We start from the raw sequence: 12,200 nt of genomic DNA, 5'->3' as shown, positions 1-12,200 counted from the left end.
TGATAATATTTATTTGATGTGAAAAATATTTATGTGATATAAGAAAATCCTTTTCAAAACAAATAAATATTTATTTGTTTCAAATAAATGATTCATTTGACAGTATTGAACTAAATATATACCTATTAATTTAGTTATTTTTTTTTCAGTGTAAAGATTTAAAATTTTCAAAAAAGAGAGCAACAAATTTATCTAATTGTTTAAGTATATTTTTGTTGTTTTTCGAAACTCGCAGATAAATGTGTGCACGTGTCTTTGATAAATATTAGCTCACGAATAATTGCGTTTGCAGTAACATGTTATAATTGTTGCACGGCTGCGTGGTGGCGTATATCCTGTTATACAAATGCACGCGCGGAATGCGGAGCTGCATGAAATACGCTTTCGAATAGGCTTTTCTCATGGGCAACATTCGTCCCGTATCTGCCGGCGCAATCAACAAAAGCGCGCATCCATTCGCATAATTAAGCGCTTATTATTAATTAGCCGCTTCCAGCAAGCTGACGCGACAACCGGAAACGAATAGGAGTCGAGGTGTCGCAGCCGTTGATCAAATATTTCTACTTTCTCCCGTCTGTATATTCGCTCGCTCGTCATTGTATTTAATACAAATGGCACGCCGAAAAATTACGACGCGCGATTAACGTCTGTTTTAACATTACGTAATGCTTCGATGTAACGCTCCGATGCAACACTGTCTGTCAGTGAAATCGGATGAATGTACGATTTCATCAATATCACGACGCGTCATTAATTTCCGTAAATACGAATCAAATTAGGAAATATCGAATCGTGAATAATAATCAAATATCAACATTTACACGATATAAAATAAAGTTGAATATAATTTACGTTATTTACATAAACTGTTAAAAAGATTAATACAGTTTTCAGCCTTTCAATCTCCTTTCATTCGATTTTTCATATCATATTGCCAAAAGAAACTATTTAAAATCTTATAATTTACACTATTTAAAATAAGAAATAATAATTTAAATTATTAGAAGCGATCTATAGAGTTCTTATTTCATTATTTCTTATTTTAAATAATTTAAATAAAAATAAAATAAGAAATAATAATGAAAAACAAATTCTATTAGATTGCTTTTAATAATTTAAGATATTTTTATTAAAGAGAAAAAAATTTTTAATTGCTTGCACAGATTTCTCATTAAATAATAAAGTCATGGAAACCTCGTATAGATTTTTTGGAGCGTTGTATATTTCGGATATTTTCAGGCTCTAGAACGTCAAGACTGGCGATCCTCGTCCATTTTGGCACGCACAGTTAAGACCTCGTAATCCCACGTGTCCTTCCACGTTTCCAGCCAGTTTCTGAGTCTCTCTTATCACCGCCGTTCTTTCCCCTTCGCATCACGCCGCAAATAAATCCTTGCGGTCGCATCCTGGAGGGGAATTAATACGCGGCCCAATTAAGAAGAGAGGCCCGAAAGAGCCGTTAATTTATAGATCAGGATCGTAGGGGTCGAACGAAACAATTATTGTCCTTTGTTCCTGTCCTCGCGCGCCTTGTTTTCTCCAAATTAAAATAAATACGGCACCGATCTCCGATCGCACACTTCCCGCAGCAGATGTCCGTCGTTTTCCTTTATTTTTAGCGTCGACGATTGCGCTAAATGACCAGACCTCCACCGTCGAAACATCCGCAGACTCGCGTACGTGCGGATGGAAGGAACGTGGCGCGTCTCTCTGATCGAATAAGTTTCGGATCGGTCAAAAAAAAATCTAATTCGATCGCTGTCGCACGTTCGAGATCATTTCCGGACGTGGACAACCGGAGGCGGTTATAAAGAAAGGAAAGAGAGAACGGCTTCTAAGCCACTATCGAGAGAAAGGAGGGAGCTCCTGACTCTGTAGAAGATAGTTGTCGCGGAAGGTCTCGACAAACTACCCTACTACGTGGAGGACCCTCGTCTCCCCGGGACCGTTCTACGATACGCGATAAGTCTTACTAGCAAGTTATCCGACAGCTTCGGCCGAATCGATGGCCTTTAAGACATCTCTCGGAACGTCTGTCGGCCGCCCTTCCATTAGACGCGTTTCCTATATCGAGTAAGAAAAAGCGTCGTCGTCGCTGAAATTTCTTCTCCGCTGCAAAATTCCACTGTCGGATGCTGAGTAGCAAGATTTATTATGCCACGGTCTCCCGCGACTATTCTCTATCCGCGAAAATTCGTCGGTGGTTTCTTCCTGACCGTTTTATCGCTCGTTTTCTATAGCAAACATAAATTAACCTCTCGAACAAAATCGTTGGGACAATAACTGATTGTATTAGCAATGAAAATAATTACTTAATTTACAATGTACTGATTGCAATCCAAATTATTTTTATAAAATAATTCTCTATAAATTCTTCTAACTCGATTCAATTAATTTTGTGATAGCTGCGTATATTATGTGTCATAAAATTGTTAATTGTTTACTATAGAACATGCTATTGAACAGGCTGACGATTTTATAGAAAATTGTCAAAACTTGTGGTTCTAATCCGAAATGCTCGACGATGACGAAGAGAGATTCTCACTCGCGGTGAAGTACGCGATTTCTCTCGTGCTTCGCGCGAAGACAAGACCGAACTCGACGCGAAAAACATGAAAGACATCCGAACACGATACTCCACTTCGGGAATCTCGACGACGGCGCACTGCCCAGGATTTCCGCTTTAGACGGCGGGGAGAATAGTGTTCTTAAGCTCTCTCGCAAGCGAAATATATCCGCCGTCGTGCTGCTTTCAGGCCTTTTCCCTGCCAGCGAAGTCTCGCGAAGACTCCCATAAGGTTTCCACGAGGAGGATTGCGCAGTCTTTCACCGGAGGAAGAAATTCTCATCGCGCGAATCTAATCACGAGTCTTTGATCCGAGACGAAACGACATCTCTTAAATAATTCAATCGAAGCGCTAAGAATATACTATATTTTTAGAAAGCTAAATTAAAATATGGTATTAAGATAAATTCAGACGCACGTGGTTTTTTTTTTTTTTTTACAATTTATATTAAATTTTTTAAATATATATTTAATGAGAACCAATTATCGTTGTTACATGTCACTTCAAAATATTTGCACATTTTTAGCAAATCTTTTCGCTTTGTGAATAACATTTCACCTCCTTTGATATTTGGCATAACTCTTGAAACAAGGAAGATCGTTTTCGGAGAAAAGTACGCACCATTACGGAAATGCATTATCGATACACAACGCATTATTACGAATACCTGCATATATAGATAACGAAGATGGAAAGGCCTGAAAACGCGAGGCATGAATAAGGTCATAAATCCACGAAAGGCGACCGTGTGTATGTACAGTCGAGATACTCTTGCAGATTAAGTCACGAACTCTCGGCCAGCTATATTTATCGTGCCTTCGAATGTTTCACGATACGAATAAGTATACTTGATAAATGGAAAATATCTCCGCGAACCAAATAGGCGTGTTTAATGAACAATATTTCTTCGCGAAAGCAGAGACGAGCTAATAAAGAATAGCAGAGCGAACAGACATTCGTCACATTTGCATGTTATAAGTAAAGAAAAAAAAAGAATAGCTTCCTGATTGGACTACACTGAAAGTGAAAGAGGGTTAAACAGCCCCTACGTGTTGTCGCAGCGATTGCAGCAGGAAGGGGCCCACGATTGGTCATGTCAGAGCGATGTCCGCGAGTGACGTATGGGGAAATTAGAAGTTTCGCGGCTGTTCTCCACGAACTAGTCCGGCCGGACAAATGGATAGAATTCAATGCCGACGAGCGTTTCCGTGGCCCCCTTATTGCTCCCCCGGGATGCTTCCCGAGGGATGCCCGCCGAAATTAGTCTATATTATTTTGGTGAGCGAGATGCGCGAGAGCGGAAACGGTTAGACGGCCGGTTTGTTACCCGAAAGATGACGGGGCGTCAATGGAGAAAAACCGAATCGGCACTCGGGAATCCCTATAGGGTGGCGTCGCACAATCTGATTTCACGCGACACAGTCTCGAATAAAGGTATCTTCGAGAAAGTTTAGGCTTCAATTATACGTATATTTATCATTTATAAATATATTTATATTGTATATATATATATGAATTATTTCAATATAAATTTATGTATAATTTAATTTATATTTTTTATAAATATATATATAATTTATAATTTAATTATTAAATATATTTTATTATATATTTTTATATATGTTTAAAAATTGATATATAATATAATAATTAATAAGTATATTATGTAATACACTTCTCAAAAAATAATTAAGGGATCAAAAAACATTTTTCAAAAAATATAGGCAAATTTTAAATAGCTGTAACTTTGTTTCGAAAAACAAGAATTTAAATTTTAAAGAAGTGTTCAAAAGCTTGAAATCTCTACTTTCGAAAGCTCATAGCTTTTTTTCATTTTCTTCAATTCTAATATGTTTTACATACAGAAAACGACGAACATAACGAAATGGAAAATTTTCTCTCACTTTGTAGACATGTCGCATACACAAGAAGATTAAAAAATTTTTTTTTTACATTTTCACGTTAAAGTCTGAAGTTTTCCCTACAAAATCGTTTTTTTAAATTTAAATTTTGATCTTTCCTTATCAAGTTATCGCAAATTGAAGTGAAAATGTCATTTTCACTTTAACCTTTCATAACTCCGTTAAAAACCATTGTACAGCAATTTTAAGAATGGATTCTTAAAGCTGAATCTTTGCTCTATAGTATGATATAGAGACTGAATTTTGTTTAACTCGTGAACTTTTTACAAATACGTAAAAATAACGAAGAAGTTCGAGAGTTTTCTCTTTTTTGTTTAAACTTTGAAAAAGTTACGTAAGTGACTAAAAACATTTTATCAACTGAAATTTTTGTGCCTCCTGTATCCCAAACTTGGCAAAAATCTTGCAAAAATAAGGTATCTACTAGGAGGTACAAAAATTTCAGTCGATACAATTTTTTTTTAATTTAAATTATCATTTTTCGAAACAAAGGTACAACCATTTAAAGTTTACCTATTTTGGACAATTTTCTATACCTTAATTAATTAAAGGAGTGTATAATAATAATAATAATAAAAACTACTAATTTAATTTTATTTAACTACCATACTTTAAATAATCGAAAAAAAATTATATTGATATCGAGTTTCGTACATAGCGAATAATCTTACCGTTTCTAATCTGTATCGGTGGCATTATTTTAAAGACGCGTATCGATCCAGTCTTAAGACAAAGCGCCATTCCGCTCGTTAGGGCGTCAAGACGCTGGAAGGTGGCAACCACGTGTCGGGGGCCGCTTTAAACATGATGAGGGCACGTCGTATCGACCGCAGGACCCAATCTCCCTTCCGTCCCGCAGTTAATTTCATCTATGCGCGTATATATCTGGAGCGTGCAGTAGACACACGTTCATCGCGGACGTATGTGCAACGTCGATTTAATTGTTACGTAAATGCATCACGAAATGCTGGTCGCTATCTCCTTGTGAACGAGAGGATAATCGCTCCAATTAAGCCGCTTTCCCACGGATTCCGCGTGCATGCGTGCGTACGTCTACCCGTCCGGTGTAGACTTCATGCCCATATACGATCGATATCAATAATATCCTACCGGGCCGTTATCGTATATCGATATCGAATAATTCCGCGGGATCTTTCGTCGGACCGGGCCGATTTAATAAGCCCCTGTCGAGTTTTACCATTAATCTTCATTTGCCGGATCTCGCGGCCAATGATCGAAGTTGAAGCGCGTTATTTTCGGGTTATTTCGGCTGATGAGCCGAAACCCAGGGACCAGGGATAAAGATTGCGTTCGGCCGACGCGCGATAATGTTCGGGGAAAAAAGGGAAAAAAATCCGTGAAAGCAAATCGACGCGTCCATCGAGGCCCGCTCGTATCTCGTGCCGATATATCGGATTCGCGTCGTGTTTTTTTTTTCATCCTTCTTTTTTATATAACAGGTATAAAAAAATATTACATTCCGCTCGCCGACAGTATTGGTTATTAAACGCTTTCGAATGAATACTGCATGAGCGTATACCGCGTGCTCGAGAATATATATACCGTTCGTATATTATATCTCCACTCGCTCTCGCACGCGTGGATATACAATATACATATATATATATATATATATATACATATATACGGGTGCACACACTCGAGCACGCATTCTGCGTTAAATAATTTTTTGCTTTTCACAAAGTGAAAAATGTGATATCCGCAAAAAGTAATCCGCTTGTCCGAGCGCGGTAATCGGATGAACCGTTTAGGACCGGATATATATACACTTAATCGCAAAAGTCTGTGGAAAATCTAAGGAAAATGTGAAAAAGTATATCGAGATAACTGACTGCCGCTTTATCGATTTATTTGGATTCTGGCGAGAAAGAGAGAGAGAGATTCCACGGTCGGCGAGATGTGAAAACTGTGGAGAATGAAAGGAAAAAAGAGAGAGAAAAGAGCGACGTGTTAAGAACGTCGTCTAAATATACGAAGCTGACGAACGATCCCCGGGGGCGAATCTGCAATTCGTTTTTCTCGCGTTTATTCTCGCGTGCAACGTCGACCGTTTAGCGCGACAACGAACCGGATCGTTGCCTCACCTTGCTCTCAGCCCATCCTTCCACGAAAGCGTTCTTTTCCCTGCGATTAACAAGATTAGCCAAGCGCGACTACGTGTTTCTGGAAAATGTAAATGAGGGACCGCAGAGCGAATGTAAAGTGATGTATTGAATTTCTTTAAATTTTTAAAAGGACGTAGAAATGTTGAAACTTTAGAAAAATTTCACAAGGTTCTTTTTTTTAACAGTAATACAAATCATTAATAATTTTTTAATTATGATTGTCTGAAGAGTCTTCGCAAACTTGTGGAATTGAGAAGAGAGAATTATATGAGAAAATATATACATATCTTCAAAATGATTAAAGTGTTGGTAGAAGAAGATGATTCTCAATTGAATCATCTTGTACAAACGTAAATTCGTATGTGTATATGTAACATCGTTTATCTCTTGAAGAATATTAAATACCTCGCACAATGTTACGTTCGTTATTGTTGTAATTGCGGAAGTTAACATTATTAAACAGATTCGTGACAGAACAACAGGAAACTTGTAATCTCTTCTTCTTCGAATACTTAACCTAGCTCCACGTCTAACGTAGAAGTTTATAAGATTTGCGTTCGTATTCTATTCTTATACACACACATACACATATATATAAACAGGTGTCTAGACTCTCTCTCTCTCTCCTCTTACCACGGAAAAGTTCAAAATTACCTTTCTCCGAGTATTACCTACAGCGTTCATTCATCATTCACAACCTGTCGTCTAGACTGTGACTGTTCCAACTAATTTGGTCCGCGCTTTTTTTCCGCGAAGTCAGCACCGAGAAAAGTCCGCAGCACAGTTTGTTTCTGTTCTGAAATATTTCCAATTTGTTTTCCCAAAGCAATCGGTAATTCGAGCAAATCAACTTTTTGTCGCACATTTTCTCTCGTCGCTGCACAAATCGATCGGTAGAGATTTACGAGAATACATGAGAATACAATTTCCTATTTCCTGTTGAAAATTTATCACTATAATATCGGAAGTCGATAATAATAGAAAATGATAGAATTTCATTCGTATATAGAATTTTAATAATAGTAGAACGATGAAAATACAAAAGTTCAACAAACGGAGCATCGAATTTAATTTTTATTACATTTAACTTTTAATTTAATTCATTTACATTTAATTTTTATATTTTTACGTTCCTTAATGAGATAATAATATTTTAATTTATTAACAATATATATAATCGTCAAGGGAAGTGAGATTACTGTCTAGACTGGAGTTACAGTGACATTTAACTTTTAATTTAATTCATTTACATTTAATTTTTATATTTTTACGTTCCTAATGAGGTAATAATATTTTAATTTATTAACAATATATATAATCGTCAAGGAAAGTGAGATTACTGTCTAGACTGAAGTTACAGTGACATAATAAAGGTATGAGATAAACGGTGACAAGCGAATGCTTAACTAGAGGTTAAACTATACTCGGGAGAGCATTATTTGCTAAGCTAATGAGCAGTTTCCACGTTGTTCGGCAATCAAGCGGACAAAGGACTTCCGGTCACGTCGACGGACTGTCGAGGACTCCAACACCGTATCCAGTTTGGACTCCTTCACGCCACAACTTCGCCAACAGTAGCGGCAACGTTATGCAAACAACTGTACTTCCCTCGCTTTTAAGTATGTGGCGTTAGAAATTGACAGAGCGATAATGGATGAACTTCATACAATTTCAAATATTTCTTTAAAAAGAAGTTTACATTTCTTGCAACTTATAATTTTCTGTCTTTCCCATTTTTCCAATTCCTTCAATTTTTATATATTTTATATCTTAAGGCCCGGAAGAGTTCCGTTTAACGAGATGTTTATATATATGCGCACAAATTTCTGCGTAGACGCCTAAATACTCGTTTAACAATTTATTACAGTCGTCCCTATTTTTTATATAAATATACTTTAATATTTTAATTGTAATAAATACTTTAATAAATATTTTTATTTAATTTTAATAAATATTTAATCTAATTTCTGCAAAAATGTATTCTTATGGCGAAAACGTGTAATTTTGTCATCGTGTATAATTTTAATATGTGCCATTCATATGTAATGATAATGTATGTGCATCTAAAGGATTCTCCAAGATTATCAAAAAATGCAGTATAATAAATCTGCTACGATATTCTGTTTCCCAACTAATGATGAAACAAGAACAAGATATTAATGATCTCGCATTCGAAGCAAACATATGGCGGATTTCTCCAACAAGCACGAAAACCGCGCATATATCGACGCGAATGAAAGAGCTCTTTCAAAGACAGATAACGAGGTAGAAAAATCGAAAATAACGATATGCGCGGTGGTACAGAGCGTGCAATTTTCTAATGTGGCCATTTCGTCGACGGCTGAAAACATCTTTGATTATTCGCGTAATAAGCGAACGGGCGAGCTCAAGAGTGTTAATGGGCGCGCGATAATTATCCGAACGCGACTAAAAACAATAAGAAGGTCCGGTCACTTTGGCGTAGGATGCAAATTCCATTCTTTCGCTGGATTTTCCGCGCTCTTTGCGTCCTGCAACCATACATATAACGCTAAAGTGTGTTAATGGCGTGCGACTGATTAAAGGTTTTAATCCTGACATCCCTAGCCGCGATCGCTTTTCTGCGAGTTTTTATAAAGGAGAGGAAATAAAAGGCGATTTTATCGAGTTCGTTGATCATTAAAATCGATCCGAAATGTATGAATGCTGCGCTCGGGAGGATCGAATCTCTTCAAGTACTGGAAAACCAATGTCTCGTATTTCTTATTTTACGGAAGGTAACGCGCTATTCCGTGGAAAATACGCAGTAAGTATCCTCCGAGGAGAGGCTGAAAATATATATCGTTTAAGAGGAAGAAGATGAGAGTATACATACTTTTTCTTCCTCTATAAAATCGAATAAGGATACATGGACATTGTCGGAGCAGCGCGATCGTAACACTTCAAAATAATCGATGAAATATATTTTGAAACAAGTATAGAGAGAAAGCTTGTTCTCTCTCTCTCAATCTGTTTTTCTAAAATTTTTCCATCCGTATAATAAAATTATTGATATTATAATACTATTACAGCGCGATACTTTTCGATTTCATCCTAAATATGCAAAATCAATAATGTTTCCGTCGACTAATTTAATATCTTGACACAAGAATTTTTTGTAAAGTATATTTTTTATTGATAAAATGTGACTAAAACATCGTAAAGTTGTCATAAAATAAACGCAACAAAGATTTACTTTTCCTCGCACGAGAAAATTGCGAAACGTCGCGTACTCTTTTTACGATGTACTTCTTTTTTCTAATTTAGATAAATAAGCGCGACAAAAATAAGCGAACAAATCCTACACGAGCATTTATAGTTACGGCATAGAAAATCAACCGCGTTTACATAATTTCCGCTCGAGTTAAGAAAAATTTCAACGATTCATTTTCCAAAGGCGCGCACTTTAACGACGGCTTCGATAAGGACGGCGCTGATAGACAACACTGTCGCAACCGGTTCGCTTTAAGAGACCTAAGGTATAAAAGTGCGCGTTCACATCGTGGAAACGCTGCGATTCTTAAGCACGTCACGATGAAGCGACTCTTTCTCTTCATGCTGTTAATATGCACCGTTTATTCGACCGTGTTTTATCGTCCATGTGCCATAAAGGATCAGGTACGGCGAATTATCCTGCCAAACAGACGGGTAGTGAAAAGCATAATATTACATCGTGATTATGTGCTAATCTTACTTGGTCGTTCCGTCGTAGGGAAAATCGGATATTCGGGTGATCGATTTAGACGATTCCAGCACAGACGATTCCAGCTCCGTGAGTAATTCATCAACGTCATTTAGCATAATCTCGCGCGTATCTCATCGCCTAACTCTTATTTCCTCATCTTTCATTCTAATGTTGCATTTCAAATCTAATTATTTATTTTGGTGAATGTGGGTTCTACGATGATAATAATAATAATAATTTACACGTGTTTTTACAAGGAGAGCGAACCGGATATTCTGACTTTACATCTCCCGGACAGAAGGAAAAAGGAAGTCGGTAATCAAAACGGAAAAGCGGGAAAAGGTTTTTGCAAAAGAGACGAAGATTGCGATGCAAATTCAATCTGTTTAGCAAATATTATCTGCGGTACGTAATAAATAGACTTTCAAAAATTGTGCAGTCAAATACGTGACTCGAAGAGAAGTGTCAAATTAATATTTCCTCTTTTTACCTTTTTGACCGCAGTAAAGGGAATACGGCGGAATTTAGATTCTCTGGAAGGGAGCATTATCAATTAATATTTGGACGATGCAATAAGGGTCAACGATGACCTCCGTGCATGATGGCAGTAAGCCGATAAAATTTTTATAGAGTAACCTCGGGAACAATAAACGCGCTCGCATCAATCGTATATGATTGATTTCCCATCATCAGCCATATCCAGCGGATATATCTGTTTGCTTATCTGTATTTCGTATGCCGATGAAATTTCCCACACTGCACCGTCCGTCCATTGTCGACGCATGAATATAACATAAACCCCGAAAATATCGAGCATTTAATGGCGGCCCGACCGCGTGCAGTAAAGCGGTTAAGTTACATTTTACACGCGCGGATTCGAAACGTCAACGCGTCTGGGATACGCGTATAAAAGCCCTCTCGAAAAAGAAAAACAAACAGTCCAATCGGGGAAACATATGGCGCCGTACGATCGGGACTCATTAACAGCGGAGAGAATACGAGTGAGAAACCGTAAGAAAATAGGAAGGTTGGCCCTCTCGTCGTAAATTTAGCGGGAACAACCGCTTTCGCCTGCAAGCACCGCTTGTGCAACCCCGCCATAACCGCAACCCCGACGTTGCCGTTGAAAAACCTTACTTGCACATTAGATTTACACTCGAAATCAATTAACTCCTAATTGATACGGATGAGTCGACGCGAGTAGTATCGTTTTATTGGAAAACTTTCGGATATCGACGCTCACCATAAAAGCTATATATACATCGATATTGCTCGAGAGATTCTCTCTGTCAGCGGGAAAGATTTACCATGTAGAAAAAGCGTCGTAGTAGCGATATATAATATAAATAGTAGGTGACAGTTGTAATAAATTGTAAAATAAAATAAAATCATAATGTAAAAAACATGAATTGTTTCTTGGCACGTCAACATCACGCAGAAATAAAAGGCATGTTCAATAATGTGCAAGGAATCAAGTGCTCATCGGAAGGAGGCATCATCCTTAAACAAGCAGCCAAGTTGGTGTCTCGCAAAACTCGGTGTCGGCGCGGAAAGATTTACGATTCCAGCAAGAGGAGCGTAACATTCGTAATATCCTTTCTCCGCGAGGAGGCAAACGGTGATTTTTCATGCGGGGCCATTCTTCCCTCGTCACGGAGATTTCGTTTAATTTTATTTTAATACGAAAAAAAAAAATCAAAATCAACCGTGTAACGCGCAGCAGCATCCCGGGAAGATTTGCACACCGAGAGAGAGTGAGAAAGAGACGGTCGTAAATATTTACGCAACTCGTTGACGTCTGACGGCACGCGCGGCCAAATTTCGGGTACGTCAAAATATTTAAAGTCGAGAGCGCAATTAACGACACTCGTTTTCTCCTCTA

The 12,200-nt window shown here is 37.6% G+C and overlaps 2 protein-coding genes across 5 annotated transcripts in view; one reads left to right on the top strand and one right to left on the bottom strand.

The window, feature by feature from the left end:
- Window positions 1–12,200, bottom strand: part of LOC114944055 (uncharacterized) — a 319,822-nt gene that overhangs the window by 163,188 nt on the left and 144,434 nt on the right. The window lies entirely within an intron of this gene.
- On the top strand, window positions 10,080–11,723 carry LOC114944057 (uncharacterized). The gene is given in 5 exon segments (XM_085482361.1): window positions 10,080–10,251; window positions 10,346–10,405; window positions 10,576–10,723; window positions 10,823–10,861; window positions 10,864–11,723. Coding segments are annotated over 5 exon segments (375 nt in total). The 5' UTR covers window positions 10,080–10,167; the 3' UTR covers window positions 10,908–11,723.

This window comes from Nylanderia fulva, unplaced genomic scaffold (assembly GCF_048542155.1).
Source record: "Nylanderia fulva isolate GAGA-0341 unplaced genomic scaffold, ASM4854215v1 Scaffold20, whole genome shotgun sequence".
Taxonomy (NCBI): Eukaryota; Metazoa; Arthropoda; class Insecta; order Hymenoptera; family Formicidae; genus Nylanderia; species Nylanderia fulva.
The sequence above is the reverse complement of the archived record's forward strand: the minus strand, read 5'-3'. Positions and strand labels throughout refer to the sequence as shown.